This window comes from Apium graveolens, chromosome 7, assembly GCF_009905375.1.
Source record: "Apium graveolens cultivar Ventura chromosome 7, ASM990537v1, whole genome shotgun sequence".
Taxonomy (NCBI): Eukaryota; Viridiplantae; Streptophyta; class Magnoliopsida; order Apiales; family Apiaceae; genus Apium; species Apium graveolens.
This window is the reverse complement of record NC_133653.1, coordinates 253,675,982-253,697,892: the sequence shown is the minus strand read 5'-3', so window position 1 is coordinate 253,697,892 and position 21,911 is coordinate 253,675,982. Positions and strand designations below refer to the sequence as shown.

General features: G+C 33.5%; 2 protein-coding genes across 5 annotated transcripts; both read right to left on the bottom strand.

Annotated features, from left to right (window-relative positions):
- Positions 1-2,533: 2,533 nt before the first annotated feature.
- On the bottom strand, positions 2,534-2,872 carry LOC141674670 (uncharacterized). Its single transcript, XM_074481376.1, has one exon. The coding sequence runs from the start codon at positions 2,870-2,872 to the stop codon at positions 2,534-2,536; it is 339 nt and encodes a 112-aa protein (XP_074337477.1).
- An 8,208-nt stretch (positions 2,873-11,080) lies between these two features.
- Positions 11,081-21,200, bottom strand: LOC141671111 (protein FAR-RED IMPAIRED RESPONSE 1-like). Of its 4 annotated transcripts, none has more exons than XM_074477233.1 (9): positions 21,044-21,200; positions 16,536-16,629; positions 12,743-14,962; positions 12,556-12,612; positions 12,173-12,241; positions 11,987-12,055; positions 11,844-11,912; positions 11,718-11,762; positions 11,081-11,625 (listed from the first exon to the last, which is right to left on the bottom strand). In XM_074477233.1, the coding sequence occupies exons 3-9, from the start codon at positions 14,807-14,809 to the stop codon at positions 11,569-11,571; spliced, it is 2,433 nt and encodes an 810-aa protein (XP_074333334.1). In that variant the 5' UTR covers positions 14,810-14,962; positions 16,536-16,629; positions 21,044-21,200; the 3' UTR covers positions 11,081-11,568. The 4 variants fall into 4 exon arrangements, with proteins under 4 accessions (XP_074333334.1, XP_074333336.1, XP_074333335.1 ...); XM_074477235.1 differs by having other exon boundaries at positions 11,718-11,752; XM_074477234.1 differs by lacking the exon at positions 21,044-21,200 and adding an exon at positions 16,929-17,141.
- Positions 21,201-21,911: the final 711 nt, after the last annotated feature.

Sequence of the window (21,911 nt, the reverse complement as noted above, 5' to 3'; positions counted from 1 at the left end):
GTCGCTCCTGTTGTTGCTGAGCCCGAGGAGGAGGTTCAAGTTTTAGAGATGGAGAAGGAAAAAGTTGGTGCTCTGAACCCTCGTAAGAGGAAGGCTGTTGAAGATGCTGCTGGCAGATCCGGGACCCCGCAGCGTAGGAGGGTGGCATCCCAGACACTTATAGAATAGGAGAGCCAGAAGTTGGTGGAAGAGGATGCCCTGAAGAAACTCTTGGCCCGGATATCTCTGGACGACCGGAGGAGTGAGATGTTTGATAACTATGCCACCCCTGGGGACTTTGAGGTTTACGCTAAGGAGGACGTTGACACCTTCCTGGATCACCTTGTTCGGGATGTCACGGAGGTTCGTGTATTTTGTTATTACATTTTTCTTTTTTCCCTTGTATTTTTGCTCAGCCTTTGTTTTTTTTTCAGGCTAATGCCCGGATCAGCAGCTGCTATACTATTATCCACAACTATTGGGTTAGGGTGGCGAAGGCGAAGACCGCAGTGAAGGAGTTGGCTGAGGAGAAAGAGAGATTCACCAAGTATTGGGAGGTCAAGGAGAGGGAGTCCCGGGAGCACAAGAAATCTCCTGCGGAGGAGGTCAAGGCTCAGGAGGAAGCTACCCAGGTTGTAGGTACCCTCCGTGCGGAGGTTGAGAACCTGAAGAAGGAGCTTGCTGCTCGGCCTCGGGAAAAAAATGTTCTTGCAGCCTTCCGGGTACTCCTACCTACTACGAAGAGCTCAACAACAAAATCTTCGAGAAGGTTAACATGTGCTGGGAAATTGTCACTTCGTATCTGGCTGAGAACCCGGGTTGCGACATGGACGGGTTTGTAGAGCTATACCTTGCTGAGGAAGCTAAGGCTGCTGGAAAGGGCACTTCCGGGAACCGCCACCTCCTCCTTCCAAAGATCGTGAGAAGACTCTTTATCCTCTCAAAGACTGATCTGCTGTGATGATCCAGGCTTTATGCCTTGTAATTTCCCTTTAAGTTTATTTTTCTGTGTTTGTAATTAAGCCTTTATGGCTTCTTAAACATTTATTTGTGTTTCGTTGGATTTGGTCCTGGGGTTCGTCTACCTCGGGTGGTTTATGTAAATATATTTCCCTTTTCTGCATTTTGCTTTAACAGCTTTATTGTGTGTTGGTAGCTTTTTATCCCCGGGATGGGGCTAAAAAAGTTAAATGGGTAAAAATTTCCTAAGTACACATAGTTTGTGAAATCGTCCCCAGGATGGGGTTAGAAACCTTTTTGACTGAACAAAATTTTACAAGTACACATGGCTTGTGTAATCGTCCCCGAGATGGGGTTAAAACGTTAAATGGGTAAAATTGTCCTAAGTATACATGGTTTGTGTAATCGTCCCCGAGATGGGATTAAAAACCTTTTTAACTGAATAAAATTTTACAAGTACACATGGCTTGTGTAATCGTCCTCGGAATGGGGTTAAAAACCTTTAACTGAAATTGATTGTGCATGTGGGTATGCAAACAATAATTGTAATGTAATCATAAAAGTGACATCATTCTAATTTGAAGGAGTACAAAACATGACCTTTTTTATTGCAAAATAGGCATCGAGTATCGGTTATATTCCAGATGGGGGAGATACAGATTTGAATTTCTTAATGTTCAAAAACTATGCAAACATACACACCTTTCTACTGGTAGAATTTTCTGAGACGAGCTCCGTGCCAAGTGTTCGGGACCTCAGTTTCATTGGGATAGCTTAACTTGTAGGTCCTCGGGTGGAGCACCTTTTTAACTATGTAGGGCCCTTCCCAGTTGGGCTATAGCTTCCCTTGGTTAGTTGGATCTGAAGCCTCAGTGTGCCGGAGCACCAGATCTCCCATTTCATACTCTCTGATCTTGGCCTTCTTTGCAAAATAGAGTTTTGTCCTCTCTTTGTAGTTTTCCATCTTTTGCACAGTCCGGTCTCTTACCTCATCTAAATGTTCCAGGTTAGTTTTGAGGCCTTCAATATTTAAGACTTAGTTGAAATTGACAACTCTGTGAGAGGGTAATCCGGTTTCAACCGGTAGTCGGGCTTCGGTGTCGTAGGCAAGTTTGAACGGAGTTTCCCTAGTTCATGTCCTGGGGGTAGTCCTATAGGACCATGAGACCTTCGGGAGTTCATCTGGACAAGTCTTCTTAGACTCTTCCAATCTTTTCTCTAAGCCTCAGAGTATGGTCCTGTTGGTTACCTTCACTTGTGTGTTGCCCTGTAGGTGGGCTACCGAAGACCTTTTATGTTTGATGCCCAGTTCCTTGAGGTAAGTTTCAAAATCTGAACCCACGAACTGGGGGCCGTTGTCTGAGACCAAGATAACAGGAATCCCAAATCTCATGACTATAGAATCAACGAACTTGATGCAGTCTTGCGGATTGATCGTCCTCATAGCTTTGGCTTCTGCCCATTTAGTCATGTAATCGATGGCCACTAGGACGTAGAAGAGGTCTCTTTTTACCCGGGAAAAGGGACCCATGATGTCTATGCACTAGATGGTAAATGGGATCAGAGAGAGAACGGACGCAGGTAGGCTCGGGATCTACTTAGGGACATTGCTGAATTTCTGGCATTGAGTGCACTTCTTGACATAGGCAACAATGTCGGAGTGGATCGTGGGCAAGTAGTAACCTTGCCTGATAATCTTGTAAGACAAAGCTTTGGCTTCCAGGTGATCTCCAAAAATACCTTTGTGGACCTCCCGGAGATAGTAGTCTACTTTTTCCGAATCCACGCATTTCAGAGTGGGTGCCGAGAAGGTTCTTCTGTATAGTTGATCGCTTTCCAGGAAGAAGCGGGCGGCTTTGTGCTTCATGTACATGGCCTTGTTCTTGTCTTCCGGGAGTGTTCCGTCTTTCAAATATGCTATGAAAGGAGTCATCCAGTTATCCGGGCTCTGCTGATGCATAAGATCTCTATCTTTTCAGTGCTTGGTGTCTGCAATTCTTCAAAGTAGACCGAAGAACTTAGGTATGATGAGTTTTTCACTAACTTGGAGAGCTCATCTGCTTTGTTGTTCTCTTCCATGTTGATTTGTATGATGGTGGTGCTTTGGATGGATTCCAAGAGACTTCTAACCATAATCTGGTATTGGCCCATCTTTTCATCCTTGGCGACATATTCACCATTCTTCTGTCTGACGACTGCCTGGGAGTCGCTGTGTGCAACCAGGCTCTTCACTCCAAGGGACTTTTCTAACCTGAGTCCAGACAACAGGGCTTTATATTCGGCTTGGTTGTTTGTCGCTTTGAAGACGAAGGTAATTGCTTGCTGAATGATGAACCGTTCGGGACTAATCAGAATAAGTTCATCTCCGGACTTTCGGCTGTTGATGATCTGTCCACATAGAGCTTCCAGGAATCTGTGCTAGGAGTTTCATTTTCAAAGATGGTCTCACTGGGAGTGAGTTCTTGTGGCTCCGGGAAGGTGCACTCCATTACAAACTCAGCCAGGGCATGGGCCTTTATTATTGTCCGTGGTACGAATTTGATGTTGAACTTGCTTAGCTCGATTGCCCAGTTGACCAATCTCCCGGAAGCGTCCGGCTTGGGGATGATTTTCCTTAGTTGCTGATCTGTAACCACTCTGATTTCTCGGCCTTGGAAATATTGCCTTAACTTCCTGCTCGAGTGCACAAGGGCTAAGGCGAATTTTTCCAAGTTTGGGTACTGAGTTTTGGCATCTTTGAGGACTTGGGGGACATAGTAGACAGGGATCTGAACTCCTCCCTCTTCCCGTACAAGAGCAGAAGAGATGACTTTCGGGTCGGCAGCGATGTAGAGGGACAGGGGCTCTCCGGGCCTTGCTTTTGTCAGGACTGGGGGTTCATCAAATGTTGCTTAACTTCTTCGAAGGTTGTATTGCACTCCGGGGTCCAATCTATCAACTTATAAATATCCAACATTATTTTACAAAATTCAACAACCAAGTATGTTTATTTTACATTAAGTATCGAGGTGTATTAGAAATTCAAATTGAATATAACATGTCAATATTTTTGCATAAATATAATTTTTACCAAGTTACTGGCCTCAACATTTCGGGTGGTCGTTAGAATGAAAGACCTCTGTATAAATATAGACCTTTGTATGAATATTTGTCAGAAAGTAAAGGATTTGATATATGAATAATAAAGTAATTACAGAGAGATTGTATAGAGAGATTACAGAGAGACTATGGACTAAAGAGATTGAAGAGATTACATTATCTTATTTAGAAAGAAAACTAACTAACTAAGAGCTTATATACTAGAATTTTTTAACAGAATTGATGCTAGCCGGCACCTCTGGTACACCTCTGGCATCTTATATGCAATATGTTGCATCAGCCGAGTAGTATTAGTAGTATTAATACCAACATCCCCCCCTCAAGTTGGATATAGGAAAGAAATTGAGAATATCAAATTTGAAGATCAACATCGAAGAAGTAATAAGATCTTTGAATTTAGACACCAAACTTGTATGACGCATAAGAAGATAACCTCAAGTCAGGATGAAAGTAACAATTCGCAACCAGCACTAGCAGGAGCAGGAGTATATAACCAACTCCACGTAAGATGAGAATAACCCACAAAGGGCAACAAACTCACTAAGGAGCATCAGACCCGCAGAGGGCATCTACCATGTTGACAATAGCGACAATGGTACAATGGTCAAGAAAAAAAATGCAACAATGCATTATGCATCTAAATGCAGTAAGAAACAAATCCACAAGGGGAGAAGAAACCCATAAAATGACACAATAAACCCATAATGTGCCTTAAATTCATAAAAGGTGTAGAACCTAAGAAGAGGCTTAGAATATGACTTTAGAAAATGTCATAACCAAGAATAGTTGGATATCGAATCAAATGTCACAACCAAGAATAGCTGAAACAACCAACCCACAAAGGGGCACAAGCCACAAAAGGTAAACAAATTTGAAATGTGAAAAATTCACAACCAAGAAATACTTGGACAACATATGAGATGTAACAACAAGGCATTGAGGTACAGGTTTAATGTGTAGAACTTAGAGGAACATTTCAGAAAATGGAGAGCAGAATTTAAAGTATAAATTTGCTTTCTGAGTAAACATCAATCCTAGGCATTATAGCATGTGCCTAATCATGTGAAAGCACAAACAAATCAATTCTGGAGTAACCTGAACAATAGCTCCATTCTTACAAACCTCTTCAATAGCATATTGTTGTACCACTAATCTTCAACAGACAACAAGTTCAATCACATCTACAAGGTGAGAACAAAAATCTTCTTCCATTTGTCAATTACACAGCAGTACACAACCTAACTACTTCTATAGTGACAGCACAACTTCAAAAATCACATTGTATCAGGACTTCACAAATGAATAATAACACCTCCAGTAATTCTTTTGAAACATTACAAACAAACATGACATGCGGCAATTCTCCAATCGCAACACAACACCAATACTAGATATAAACTGAAGAAAAACACGTCAATGCACAACTTCTATGTATACTGTTGTATTTCAAAAATCCACCACAACATACAATAGAACTACACTTTTATGAACAAATGACTCAGAATTAACATAATTGTGATGAGTGTTTTGTAACGCCATCATAGATCAAGAAACGTAGAAGAACGAGTGAATTGAGTTGTAGAAATGATAAAGTTTCGAAAAGAACAAGTATCAAACACATCCTGTGTAACAAAACAAGAACGAGATGAACATATAGATAAGAAATCGCAACGAAGAACCAAAGCAAAATTCAATGCAGGCATCATGATAACATATCAATGAAGAATTGTTAATAAAACGGACGAATATACTCAGATCAAAGAAAACGAATTGAGATCAAAGCACACATCGAGTGAGAAGATGTGACAAACATTTTAATTGCACAGAGATAATTGTTTAGAAGAAGATGAAATCAGGTAAAAATTGGAGGAAAAAACAAAAGAAACTAGGCTAAGCAATTAATCAAACAGTTGATGTACGAACTTAGCTATGATATGTATGCCCTGAAACTTAATTCTGTTAACCAGTAAGTTGAAGTAGAATCGAGAAATTAAAACTCGAAATCATCGGAGATTAATCAGTGATCAGAGATAGAGAAAACGATACAAAATCACAACGCAAAGTTTACAGTAGCAGTACTTGAACATCAACTTGATAGATCGAAGCTTCGATAAGAATAACAAACAAGCAGAGTGAAATCAAGTGCAAATGCGTAAAAATCGAGCTCGTGACTCTGATACCATGTTAGAAAGTAAAGGATTTGATATATGAATAACAAAGTAATTACAGAGAGATTTTATAGAGAGATTACAGAGAGACTATAGATTAAAGAGATTGAAGAGATTACATTACTTTATTGAGAAAGAAAACTAACTAACTAAGAGCTTATATACTAGAACTTTGTAACAGAATTGATGCTAGCTGGTACCTCTGGCACACCTTTGGCATTTTATATGCATTGTGCCGCATCAGCTGAGTAGTATTAGTAGTATTAATACCAACAATATTTAGAGCATCTTCGATGAATTACACATGTTAGTTAGCTAAAAAATTTGAAAATATATCTAATATGTATATTTTTAGATGACAGAGAAATCATACGCTATATATATTCATCTATATCAAATTCACATCATTTCCCTCTACAATTTAAATCTACCGCTATAACCTAGAACTAAAATTTGTATATGTGCATCTATATTATCTTTTAATAATTATATTATATATATAAATATCTTATTTTTATAATTTTATATTTTAATTTTATGTAATGTTAAGTGTAAAAAAATTATTTATAAACTTATAAATATTTTTATTATTAACCGAATTTATTAATTACTTTTATAAAAATTAGTAATAAACTAATAAAATAAAGAAATGAGTAATTTTTCTGTAATATGTAAGTAATATTTGTTAACTAAGTTTTTTCATGTTTAAATATTACAATAATATCATTAAATATGCTTTTATTAAATATATAATTTATTTTCACTTTTATTAAATGAAAATAATTATTTTTTCTATTAATAATTTCTTCACAATCTTTGTTATCAAAAGATAGTCATTAAAATATAAGTGTTGAAATTTAAAAATAACAATTAAAATTATTTTTTTAAATATAGCTAATTATTATAATTAACACATATCATTGATGAAAAATTTCTTAAATATTCAATAAATTTTAGATGATATCTGTTTTTTACTATTTTAACTAATAATTATAGCTATTTTATAATTCAAGATGCTCGGAACTAGAGTCACGATTTCAATGTCATGCACCGACGGAACTGGACTAATATTAAGAGCAACTCCAATTGCTACTCTATCCTCTCTCCTAAGTCATATTTTAACAAAACTAACACACAAATCATATCCAACACTCTATTTGGGCCTCCCTATAAATTTAAAATCTTCAAAACCTTCCTCATTATTAAGGAGCATATAATGCTTCCTCAACCAATTTTATATAATATATAGTACTTCCCTCTAAAATATGATCAGCCCTTCATTACTTGCGGCATATCCTAGTGTTCATATATTTATTTTTAAAATAAATAGAGTTTAATTGAGGAGAATTGTTGGAGCTGGGTCATAATAAATGACTTAGGAGTGTATATAATGGGCCTCTGTGGGCACGACTTATAAGTTAGCTTATAATTTATAAGTCCGTAACAACTTATTAACGAGTGTTTGTTGATCCAACTTATAAATTGAATTTCTAATTTTTAAGGTAATAAGTTGAATGTTAGTGTAAACATATTTATTTTCAACTTATTTTAATTTTTCACTTTTTTATTAATTTGAGTTTTAAAATATATGTTTCTAAATGTTAATCTAATCTAAGTTTCACAAATTAATACAATTATATTTAAAAAAAATTTGTTTAAGTAAATTTTTTTTTTACTTATAAGTGAAATTATTCAAACACTTATATAACTTATAAGTATTTATCTACTTATCACTTATAAGTCATTTATTCATTTTAAGTTATAAATTACTTATTTTAAAATTTTTCAAACGAACAAAAGTTTATTTAGGAGTTTGTCAAGCAACTCTTAGAGTTGCTCTAAATCACTCCTGTCATACATATTTTCTAAGTTCATTGTTTTAAAGAGGGACGAAGCCAGTAAATATATGGATAAGGAGGTAAAAAAAATCATCGATGTAAGTAAAATATTCAATAAAATAAATACAAAAATATTACTAAAAAATTTATATTGGACTTTAACATTCCTTCAAATTTAGAAACTCGTATATAATTGAGTCAATACTTAAAATTTTCATTATTTCTCTTTCAATATGAATAAGCATACAACCATAAAATGAAAGAGAAATTCATCATGATAATTCTAAGTTATGCTCTTTAATGAACAATAACACACATAAAATTAAGTTATATTTTGAAGAGTAGTAAGTAACATTTTCACCAATGACTCAAAACAAAATTTTTTACTTGCTTATAGAAAGATAATAAGTTATATTAGAACAAGAATGTGGATAACGAAATTTGAATTGACTAGTTGAGTGGGTAAATATAATTTAAAAAACCTAATAATACAAGAGAGTATTATCTATATTTGTGCTAAAAAATGAAAAAGTAAGTTATAAGTTTCCGGAATAAGAATGGAATAAGAATACCAGAAGACTTTTAGTTTTAAAAAAAAAACACATTGACGTTCACCTTTACTATATTCCACATTTTATAACCGATTTTTTTAAAATAGTATAATTGTTTATATGCATATTTTTGTTAATTTTTATATTTGAATTTGGTCTAATAAAATTAATAAGAGAATGTTACTGAATTAAAGTTTTATTTTATAAGGTCAAATACTTTTTAGGGGCGGTCAAATATTTTTATTAGGTGCGATTATGGTTGAAAATTTAAAAAAATCGCTATATGTGATTTGGTGCGATTTAACCTTCTAACCGCACCAAAACTAACCGCGTACACCCCTATTAAAAAGTACCCATACAATAATATAAAGATGATTTTCATGAAAGAAAGGGAAAAGGAACACCCGTGAAATATTTATATAAACATAATACTAACGGAATTAAAATCTCGATTCCAATATTGGGTACGAGAAGATGAGGAGTTGTTCATTTTTTCTTTGATCGATGTTATCTATGTCCATTCGCCGTATTGTGTAATTAGTTCTCATATTATTCTTAATTGTTGATTGAGTTGTTCTTAATCATCATTTGAGCTTTAATTGGATTTTATTTGTGATATGATTTGTGTTTAATGGTAATAAACCTATGATTACTTGAAATTTTGCCTCTCTCGAATTTTGGTGTCAAAATGTTTTACCTCTTAATAAGTATTATCACAAATCAAATATACGTGACTAAAATCATTTTAAAATTGGAGATTATAATAAAAGCTGTAACTCATAAAAAGGCCGGGAAAGAATTTATTATAATTATATAAAAACTGCAACTCACCAAAAGAGGAAGGAAAAAAAACACTTGTAAAAGATTTGTATAAATACGCATACAGCGGAATTAGAATTTCGATTCTAACATCATGCAATGACCGTAAAATGACTGATCTATTTTTAATAAAAATAAATAAAAAATTAGCCTTACACCAACACTACTATTCCAGGCTCGAGAAAAGACATGAAATAACACATCATTTGGCTGTTGAATAAAATGAAATAAGAATAAATCTTGCATCTGATTGATTCAAATGATATATTTACACTTAAAAAGAGGAAAATGTTATTTCCCGAGCTCCTTTTTTATTTCCAGAGCAAAAATGTGCAAAAAGATAAAATTATCCTTATATTCATATTTTTTAGGGCTTTTATTGTAAATGCGGGCAATTTTGTCATTTAAGTCTTTTTTTCTCTGGAAATAAAAATTTTGCTCTGGAAATAGTAATTGTTACTGCTGAACCATTATATTTTTCTAAAATATAATGGTTCAGCAGTAACAATGACAATAACGAGCAGGTGAAATAACTTTACAGTAGCCTCCTTTGCCACAGGCTCGTTTGCACATACCATTGCATCTTATTTCTTGAGCAGTCCCTCGCATACAATTACTTCCAAAATTATTATCATAACAACATTTCAATGCTTCTACTCCATTCGTCTTCATTCCGTAATCTGGTGAGTAATTAAATTAAATATCAGTATACACTAATCTTTGTTTATGTAAGTGAAAATTAAAAGAAACTTGATTATGAAGCAATAAATATTGAAAAAAAAAATGAAGTGCATGGAGTCATCTAATCAAACCTGAACAAATTATTACAAGGAAAATAATTGACAATGTTCGAATATTCGTTTCTTCTGATTTCTTACTTCGTGGGTGTATAATTTATGTATAAAATTGTGTCTGATAAAAAAGATGACCATTGTTACACCATTATATACACACGCAATAGTCAGAATCTTTGACGTATACTTGGTTTGATTTATGTCCTAAAAAGTTTACAAATATTGTTTGGCGGGATTTTATGTCTTATTTTGCTTAATTGAAATAAATATTGTCTGATTTACTTCCAATTCAAGCAAATATTTGTAAACATTTCTTTGTTTTTTCCTCCGGCATTTCATCCTATTATACAGTACATGCAATGAAGTTTTTAAAGTTTTTTTTATGTGAATATAAATTTAAATCTTAAATTTTATCCACAAAAAAATTAAATAATAATTAAACGAACTAGGCGGTCAATGGAACCGAACAAGAAAATTGAGATGAAGGAAGTATCAACATTTGAAATTTCCGGGATCTCTACTATTTCTCCTATCTTGAACTGGTCCAGGCTGAAACAAATTTGTATCACATTGTTTAAGCGAATTATCTAGTGTATCTATTAATTTAAAATATATATATATATATATATATAATTCAAATAATAAATTAGGAAAATCGTCTTCTTATATATAATAAAGACTTAAAGAGCCAAGGCCAGCTTTACATGTTTATGGGCCCATAAAATGACTTCTAGTAAAGCAAAAGAATACGAGCTCAAAATCAATATATGAAAATATGGCAAACCCATTGGCATAAAAACCTTATGAGTACGGCAAACAAATCAACCCATATAGATAGGCATAAAATCCACAATTCTATGGAAATTTACAACTTGAAAAAGATATATGTGTATATCTGATAATTATTCTTTTACACGACTTGTGGTTATTTTTGAAGAAAAATTTCCTACAGGCAAAAACAATAAACTCGCCTTCATTTCAAATATCAGCTCTTACTTCACTTGACTACAAGTAATATTTCCAGTGAGATCAAAGACAATCATGCTCCAGAAAGATGCGGCACTAATCTTAGCTTGATATTATTTCTTATACCACAAAGGGTAAAACTTCTATAGTATACTGAATTTTGAAAATTATATTACAAAAGCGAGTATTATTTCTTTACCTGTAATCCAGTCAACAATTGTGATGCATGTCATTATATCTCAAAGGTTATCTGCCCCTGGTCATTAAAGTGCAAGTTGAAAAAATAAGGCCTAAACCTATCGACATTCCACTCTTTGCCTCCAGCTGTACGTTTGAAAGCACTTCTAAGATATGGTTTTGGCAGCAGCAAAAACCTAGACATGCTTGTTCCTCATCAAGGATGTCTACTAGTGTTTCCATGCAACTGGGTAGATCTCAAATTTGGATCATCCTGCAATTTAGATCAAATGTGAGGCATTACAGTTTATGAATCAAGTGTTACTGCTAAGCCGAAAATGTAAAGTGACTAGTTTACAGACTGACCTGCAATCCATAACTGAAAGTTGATGGTCTGAATTCTAAAGGCCCCTACAATAATGAAAGTTAATATTGAAAAAGATTATATATACCAAAGAAGTGGTATTATAATAAAGTAGGAAAATGTTATACCAATCCATGCAAGCTGGGTTGAGTCCCAAAGAAACCATCATGGCTCGATGCTAATGAATTTAATTGTCCCTAGATAAAGATCCAAGTTTAAATTTAGACACATATTGCATTAATTTTCGAGCTCGGGACTCCAGTGAACTTACCAGTCCTTGCATACTCTGTTGGTTTACATAGTAACCATCTTGTGGTGGCTCCATCAAGTTCAACTGTATCTGCAACAAGTTAAATTTAGAATCACTACTGTTTGGCAGTTCACCAGTAACATTGGCCCAATATTAGAATGTTCAATAGCGAACTGAATACTAAATTCGGAAAATCATAGAACATACCATTCCATGGACGTTCTGATGAGACCCATAATAACCGTTAAGAGCCATACCCTCCGAATTCAAATTGTCCTAAGACCATAAAATTTAATTATTGATGTATGACTGTGAAACTACAGATACGCCTATTTAATTATTTATTACCACAAAAACTATGCACATTCTTGTAACAAAAATTAACACCATGTACACAAAACTAATTCTAGATGTTTACCTCTTTAGTTAGAAAAAAAAATTAGTTGTCAAATCTTAAAACAAATGATTTCGGAGTAGAAAAATAGTCCACACATATATAATCAAGTGAGCCAACAGCACTTGTGCCAGTAACGATAGGCTTATAACAGAAGTCCTGCTAAAAGGATAACTAGGATGATAGTAACGCTTACAATTTGCTGCAAGCTATCTTCAGCCTCAACCGCTATGGATTCAGGTTGTGCCTGTACCTGGAAAAAAGATGTTAACATTAAAATATCTATGCATATAGTTTGTCATAAGATATTAAGAGGGTGAGGAGAAGCACATGGTTGACCACAACAAGTAACAAATTATCATTCAAACAGCATATTCACAAACCTTCCTTTTCTTGCCCGTGTTCTTTCTTTTCTTACTTGCTTCAGTAGCAATTAATCCCTGTTGCTCTTCTTCCCCATTGCGAAAGCAAAGAGTGCTGCTGCTAGACTCTGCTGCGGCACTTTTATTATTGACATTTACACAAGTCTTGAGAGCTTCTACTATTGCACGAAATGCAATACTATAACTCTTTTCAGATAAGGAACCTTCTTCAGCCAATTCAATAGCATATTTACATAAACCATTATACAACTGCACCCTACTTTGCTTCAGTTCTGCTCCTTCTATTATCGATTGATAGTTCTTTGCATCTTTTGTCCACCTTTTTAAAATGTAATGAGATGGGATGCTTGAAAGACCGCAAATTTGGAGAACAATCATAGAATGCCTGCAAAGATAACCTTTGTACTGAAATAAAAGGCATGAACAGGAAACCTCCGACTTTGCCTCGTCAAACATCACCGTAAAACTTTCACTCTTTTCACAGTCATCGACAATGAATGTCATACTTGTAGCACCTTCACTTTCTTTTTTTGGATGACATCCAACTACACCCAAGACCTCAACTTGGAACTTTTTAAAAATTGAGTGTGTATATACTGTTGACATCTGTTTTTCCCAAGGTGAAGGAGATTTTAGAGCAGGCTGTTTGTGCCAAGTATCAAAGTCAGATATAGCTTCCTCTTCGTACCTGTTTTGCAGGATTGTCCCGTATTGTCTAACAAACTCTTTCAAAGTAATTTTCTTATGAATATATTTGTCAAAGTAAGAGTTTATGCTTTCAGAGCGCTGAAGTGTTGACATTCCAGCAAGAAAAGTATCTTTCATAAAGGTAGGCACCCACCTCTTACGATCTTCATACAACGAATGTATCCAGTCATTCTCTTGAAGTTCAAATCTGCTGACCATTTTCCACCACCTCATATCAAATTGTTCATCTGTTAATGACTTAAAGATACACTTGCTGAATTTCTCCATAAAATTTTCATGCTGTTTGATTACATCATCAAGAATATCAGGAACCCTTTCCAATACATGCCATAAAGAAAAGCAATGACGAGATGTTGGAAAAACTTCTTTTATGGCAGCAGTAAGAAATTTTTCTTGATCAGTGATTATTACATTCGGAGCTGTCCCACTCATTGCTCTAAGCCATGTCTTCATTAACCAAACATATGTCGCTTTAGATTCATCAGCAAGCAGTGCACAGCCAAGCAACATAGGCTGAAAATGATGGTTCACCCCTATAAACGGAGCAAATGGCATTTTGTCATTGTTTTTCATATAACTTGTTTCGAAAAAAACAACATCACTAAAATTTCCATAATCTCTTCTACTTTTGGCGTCAACCCATAGCAAGTTTCTTAGCTGCTGATTTTCATTCAAGTCAACTGCATAGAAAAAATACGGATTTTCTTTCTGGATATGTACAAAGTATTCCAACATAAGTTGGGCTTCACCTACTTCCAAAGCCAAGCAACGCCCCTTGTCATTCTGGAAATTCAAGTCATTTCTTAGAAAATTATCAAACCGATCCCCACCTGTTTGTCTGGACATCTGAACATACATTTTTCTTGTTCTTTCACTAACCGCATGAAGAATATCAATGTTACTCTTTTCAGCTAGTTTCACATTCCTGTGAACTCTGAAATGATATGCCAGTGCCGGTAGAAGTTCATGATTATGCTTCTTCACGAATTCGTGAATGTACCATTTTCCATCTCGTTTTCTTTTCACATGCATGCTGGCTTTGCAGTCAGTCTTCTTTACGCATGGTCGTCTACTGCCACCACTATCAGACTCTGGGGTGAGTCCATATCTAGAGCATGCAAATTTAGCATCAATAAATTCTTTCGACTTCTTTGAACGTCGACTATTTTTTATGGAGGTCGTAAACCCCATAGACTTGGCATATTCTTGATAAAAGGAATATGCTGCCTCATGTGATTCGAACTCAATGCCATCACGTGGCTCAAGATCAGCATCTACTTCGATCCCTAAAATATCCTTTTGAGGAGAATTTACAATTCCCCCATCCCTACCACACTCTTCATCTACAACATCAACCATTTTTTCTACTCAATTATTTCTCAACAATGTGGCTGATTATAAAGCACATTGCTGTTCCTCCTATCTTTACTTTATTTTCCCAAACAATTACCGGTCGGACATCTATTTCCGCAATAAAAATTTCTCAAGGATAAATCACCATCCGTAATGTATCTGGAACAAAGATAACATGAAAATTTTATATACATATAATGTAGATAATAAATAAAACTATAAAAATCGTTATTATTTAAAAACTGAAAATACACATTATGTGATAAGGAGTGTCACTTCCCAGGCATCAGCGAACAGAAGACCAAGTGAAAAGTAACACTCAAATAGAAAGATGCCAATGGCAAGCCATCCACGTACGTTATGCAGTACAAGCTGACTTTTAATTTGAAAACATGCAACAATATTACGAAAATGGCATGTAGTTTCAATGTCATATGTAAATCAGCAAAACTTGAACATCAAAACTTAATAATAGGATTACGACAACCGTAGTGAAGTCTGGAAACGATTGATGAGGTACATAATGTGATCTTCTATCCTTAACCAGAAAAAATAAACACAATAAATCCTTATGAAGTTTGAACTTCTATTGCATATTTTATTAGTTTTTAAAAATTCTTATTTATATATCTTTCTTATTTAGATAAATATAACTTTTAAAAATTGTTCAGAACTGTTCAACATAGACTTGATGTGCGCACTTTTAAATACATTCTACACAACATTAAAATATTTCAAATCAGAAAACATATATTCTCCAAAGTAAAACGTTTCAGTAATGAATATAGTAACCTTTACAGACACACAAGGTTAAATTATTTTACAAAAACAAATCAAAACAAATTAAAAAGTAGATATGTCTAAATATTATACTATAATATTTGAAACCTCCAGATAATTTGATTATCAAAGAGCTGCCTATATAAAAGCATTTCATGTCATTGCAAGAAGAGCCAAAGTAAAAAAGACAAAAACAAAAAGGAGATTAGAGAACTAGATGTGGGTTTAAGAAAATTGTTCATTATTGCTCTTGTTCTCTTTGCCGCAGTGACATTTTTTGCTAGTAACCAGGTAAGACTACATTTTTTTATAATAACTTACTATTATTATTGCTAATTATACTATTATTAGCAAGAAGTAATATCTTTCTGAGTACATGAATTATTGCAGCTGTGGATGACCGGTGACACCATATTGTTATAGGGAATGCCTAAAGAGCAAAGGTTATGATCCTGAGTATTGCGACCAGGGCAGCTCAATGCAAGGCTTTGAGGGGATTTTGCACAGCCAGTCATGTAAACAGATGTTGTACGAATGAATAAATTGATTACTGACATTTATTTACTTTTTTATTATTAAACTTCGTATATTCACCCACGGACAATCCATGGCTTTAACAGATTGAACTCAAACACAAAATTGGTTGGATTTGACAGTGTCATATATCATACAAAAAATAATAATACTGCGTATATTAAGAGCCTAATTATTAACAGTAGTGGTGCCTCACTTGAAAGTTCGTTCTAAACTATCCCTCCAATTGCTTTTACCATAATAACTAAATCTTATCTTCCAGAAGCCAATTGAATGTAGACAAAAATGGATGTCCCTATTTTTCAATTTAAAACAATATGTATTATTTAAAAAAAAGGAGACTGGAAATTAAAGTAAACATGACAGCAATTCATCAGCTCTGAGACTCGAAGGCAAAGAAGAGGACAGAATAACATACCAAAATATTTGTTTCATAAATTCAGAGGGTCATGCTAGTCCAATCCTCCGCTCCTACTTCCCAAGAGTTCCTCAAATTAATTAACTGGATCCATCTGAACAACTATGGTAATTAACACCATTTCGAAAAAAATAATCACATCTAGACTTTCGAAAGTAAATACATAAAATCCTAAAATATAACATTGAGGTAGTAAATCATATAATATCTAAAACAGAATTTATTTAAGATCAGATTGGTAATCAAATTCACATTGCTGTGGTTCACATGTGGTAACATTTCAGTTAGCATTATATACACACGGATATATATAGAGATATAAAGCAGATATACAATATTTTGAGAAAGTTAAAATTAAGAAGAGATTCAATTGCAGGAGGAATGAAAGCTTACAATCAAATTTAGGGGATGGAAATTGACAAGTGCGCCGCTGATTTGCTTCTCTTTTAGCATGAATTTTATCTTTTTGTGTGTGTGTTGGTTTGAACAATTGAAAAGGCCCCAATCCAGAGTCTCATATAGATATATAAACTGTTTTGTAAGTATGTGTCGATGCTGTTGTGAAATTGGTAATCGCACGTGCTCACGTGTACAAGAGTCATAGGTTCGGACTTCAGAGGAAGGAAAAAACAGTATTTTAAGGGATTGGTTGGGTGAAGTTGCAATGTAATGTAATTTAATTAAAATTAAAAAAACTATTGTTTATAAAAATTATTTCTTTTTACATTTTTAACAATATAAATTTGTTACATTATTTATATTATAAATTCATTTGTTGAAAATTACTATATTTAATAAAAACTTGTGCTTTCACTTATTTTTGTATTATATTTGCATTTGTACATTTCAGTTGTCTAACAATTGACTACTTTGTAAGTTTATAAATTAAATTAACAGAAAATTTCTATAATGTATCTGGGACAAAGATAAATAAATTTTCATAAACATCTAAAGTAGGCAATAAATAAAACTAGAAGAATCACTATAGTTTAAGAAATATAAAAAAAAGTTGCATTGCGTAATACTGGGTGTCACTTCCTAAGCATCAGTGAATAGAAGACCATGGCAAGCCGTCACAATTGTTAGCAAGTACAAGGTGGACTTTTCTTAAAAAACATGCAACAAAATTACAAGGGCATGTAGATTCGATGTCAAGTGTCAATTACAAAAACTTATATGAAGAGAACTTGATAACAAAATAACGTGGAAATGATTATGAAGTTCGGAACCAGTTCACCAGTTCGGTGAAGTACAGAATGTGATCTTCCATCCTTGACGAGAAAAAAATCACAATATATCCTTAAGAAGTTTGAACTTATATTGCAAAAGTTATTAAATATTCTTATATATATATATATACATATTCTTTTTTGGTTAAATCTCTAATTGTAGAAATTGTTCGGAGCTGTTCAACATACACTTAAATCTTAATGGGTCACTTTTAGATACATACTCTCTCCGTCCCTGTAAATTTTTTACATTGAAAGACTGGGGTTCAGCACGCATTTTAAGGCTCCTATAAAGTATAGTTCCTTAAATAATTTTTTTTTAAAAAAACTTCTAAATAAAAATATAATGTTTAAATTTTTATATAAAAAAAGAAACTTTTAAAGATAAATTATGCAACTATACTTTATAGTAGTCTTAAAATGTGTGTCAAGCATGAGAAAAAAAACTGTAAAGAAATAAGTGGAACGAAGGGAGTACTACATAACATTTAAATATTAAAATTACAAATCAGGATATATTCATTCTCCGAGTAAAAAGTTTCGGTAACCTTTTAGGTCGCACAAGGTTATATCCACGTACGGAAACAAATTACAACAAATTCAAAAGTAGATATTGTATTGATATAATACTAACATACTTTAAATCTCCGGATAGTTTGCTTTTTCAGGGAGATGCCTATATAAAAAGCATTTCATCTCATTACAAGAAACACCAAAGTAGAGAAAACAAAAACAAAAAGGATATTGTAAAACTAGGTGCTCGTTTGAGAAATCTTAAAATAAATAACTTACGACTTAATATTAATAGTTCCAAGCATTAGTTGAACGTATGTCATCAAGGACGATAAAACATTTTACCCTTTGTTGGATTTGTTACAGATTCTTCACTAGCACGTCATCGTGCTAGTGAAGAATATTGATTTGGAGGGAAATATATTGAAAAGGATGTGAGAGTTTCTCCCCAAATCATCCCATTTTTGGGAAGAAACTTTTGGGTTGAAAATTTTCTTTCTCAATCTTTTCTCTTCTCTCCTAAAAAAACAACACGGCTATGAAAGAAAATTATAAAAGTTTCTTTCCCGTTCTTTTCTTTTGTCTCCTGATTTGAACTCGGGAGCACAGCGTTAAGGATTTCATTTTTCTTCTCAGGGGCAAGACGTAGAAGAATAACCTCCAACACCTCTCTTCCTTGCCACTTTTGCTTGCTTCACCCATGCTAAACTAGTAAAGTGAGTCTTTACGCTTGAATGATTGTATATCTTCCGAGCCATGCTAATTTATTAATTTAATCGATTCTGAACCCGAAAATTAACTTGATCTGCCAGTTCTGAACCCTGAATTATATCTCATTCTTAAACTGAATTCTTTGAACTTTCATGGACAGATGCAACAACATTAAAATTCATACTTAGATCAAGTTTTGAACAACCAACTAAAAAACAGAACGGAACTTATTTGCAGAAATTTGTGAGTACTCCCTCCGTCCCATTGAATTCTTTACATAGAGGGTTCGACACGAAAATTAAGAAAAAGTGTAATTTAGTGAGAAAAAGTAAGAAAAGTGGGTAAAGTGGTGGGACCGATTAATTTTTAATGTATATAGTGAGTATAATGGAATAAAGTAGTGGATGTAGTTGATTTATATTATAAAACTTTACTATTTATGAAATGTAGAGAATTGAGAGGGACGATTTGCAGAGAAGTGAATACGAATACTTAGAAGTTATATAGTGTTTGATTAATTTCATTTATAAGTCAGAATATTTTTTACTTGAATGGACTAAAATAAATAATTTTAAAATAAAATTATCTTAATTCGTAAATTTATATTAGATTAACAATTAAAAACATGTTTCTCTAGTAACACATATTATACTCCAAATCTTCACAATCTCGTTAGTTCATCTAATTACTGTTATCATCCTTACTATTATCATTACTTCTAACATCGTTATTATCATCATCATTATTACTAGCCAAAGTTAATCTCCTTCTCTCTTAATACATGTACTGTTCCTGAATTATTGTAGTTGTGGATGACTTGAAACAGCCATATTGTTATGAGAATCCCCTGAATTACCAATTTTATGATCTTATGTATTGCGAACATCAATGTGTAAAAAAAGGCTACAAGAGGGGAAACCACAGTGACGGTAGTGTAATGAAATGTTGTTGTACGAATCAATAAAGTAATTATTGATGTTCAATTACTTCTTTTATAGTCAAGTTCGAATATTCATTATTAAACCATGGGAAGCCCTGGGCTTCAACAAAAACATATACTACTTAATTTTTTATTGTAAAAAATTAACCAAAAAGTTAAAAATACTATAAATATCCTGATGCTAATATCGGAAGTAGTATTGCATAATTCTGGAAGTTACAAAATTTGGTCAAAAAGAGGGTGTGCACAAGTCAGCTCCACCCCGGGGAGCTATATGTGCACACCCTTGATTTATAGGTGCACACACTTCATTAAAATTAAGATCAAATTATCCTTGCTGTACATGAAGATAGGTTGGAGATAATTATGTATATGAGGGTACTTTGGTCTCAATGTCAACAAAGGGGGTGCACCTATAAATGAAGGGTGTGCACAAGCCGGCTCTACCGCGTAATTGGCTGACAAATATTAGACAATCTAAGTATAACCTAACACCTAAAACTGATGCCTCGCTTGAATGTTCATCCTACACTATCACTCCAATGACTTCTATCATAATAGCTAATCGTCTCTGCTAATGGCCAATTGAGAGGGAAAACTGAAAAAGGGAATGTCCTTATCTTTTCCTTAAATACACTACGATATAAATGAAATAGTACTAATAATAATTAAACAAAATGTAGACCGGAAAAAAAATAGACATGACAGACGGCTATTTAGTCAACTCCAAAACTCTCGAAGGCAAAGAAAAGGACGTAAAACATACAGAATCACTGATTTCAAAATTTCAAATCACTCGACCAGAAATACGAGGGCACAATGCACATACTACTTGCCTAATCCTTGGCTCTGATTACGACTTCCCTAAATTACGGAATTCAGCTAGATAACCACACTAACTAACTCCATTTTAAAAGAATAACCGCATCCTCGACTTTCGAAACTAAATACATAAAATCCTAAAACATAATGTCAAAGTAATTCATAAAAAATCAAAACCAAAACAAATTCACATACTCACAGTTTGCATAAAGTAACATTTATAGTTTGCCTTTTCATCATGTGTGTATATATAAATAAATACATAAATCAATAATCTGAGAATGTTTGCTTACACCGGAAATCGACAAGTGAGCAGCTGAATTGCATCTGTTCTGCGTCAATTTTGTTGTATATGTGTGTATTGAAAAAGCCCTAATTCAAAGTTACAGGTCTCGCTGTGAAATTGGTAACGTGCTCACGTGTACAAGACTCATAGGTTTACAGAAAGCAAAAAAAAAAAATTAATTTAAGGGTCTGTTTGGCTGTTTGGTAACATGCCAATTTTTCTATATTTGGTAACGTGAAAAAGAAAAAGAACGTCGGTATCTTATCGAAATGATATTTTGCACTTATATTTATTTGTTTTGTAATATATTTGTTTTGTAATAGTTAAATTTTATTTCTGAAATGTTCTTTTCTACATTTATAGCGACAAGAATATATGATTATATAAATTCAATCTAGCAAATAACTGAATTTATTGAAAATTTATGTTTAAATTCATTTCAGTTGTCCAAGAATCAAATTTTTAATAAATTTTAGAGGCACGCCGGAACATATTTATATTCTACTCCCTCCGTCCCAAAAATATAAGTTTTTTGATTTTATACGCGTATTTTAAGATGTGAAAAAGTCATAGTTCCATATAAAAAAAATCTTAAATTAAAATTTAATATGTATCAGAAAAATAAAATTTAAAAATAATTTGCAAACTATCATTTTTATTCACTTTAAAATACGCGTAGGGGATTTTATTTTGAAACGGGGGAGTATATAGCATTTCTATAGATTGATAACTGATTAAGATAATGCCAAATTCTTTCAAAAAAAAGATTATTATAATATAGTGGTGTTAATGTATGCCATTTTTTATAATATACTTTTGTATAGTAATATTTTCTTATAATATTGCTATTGCTTTCCTGTTATATGCATTATATG

Coding starts and splice junctions, on each gene's coding strand:
- LOC141674670 (XM_074481376.1), bottom strand. CDS start 2,872: ATGACTCCTTTCATAGCATATTTGAAAGACGGAACACTCCCGGAAGAC.
- LOC141671111 (XM_074477233.1), bottom strand. CDS start 14,809: ATGGTTGATGTTGTAGATGAAGAGTGTGGTAGGGATGGGGGAATTGTA. Junction 12,613..12,742: donor ACACGGGCAAGAAAAGGAAG/GTTTGTGAATAT, acceptor TCTTTTTTCCAG/GTACAGGCACAACCTGAATC. Junction 11,913..11,986: donor AACAGAGTATGCAAGGACTG/GTAAGTTCACTG, acceptor ATCTTTATCTAG/GGACAATTAAATTCATTAGC.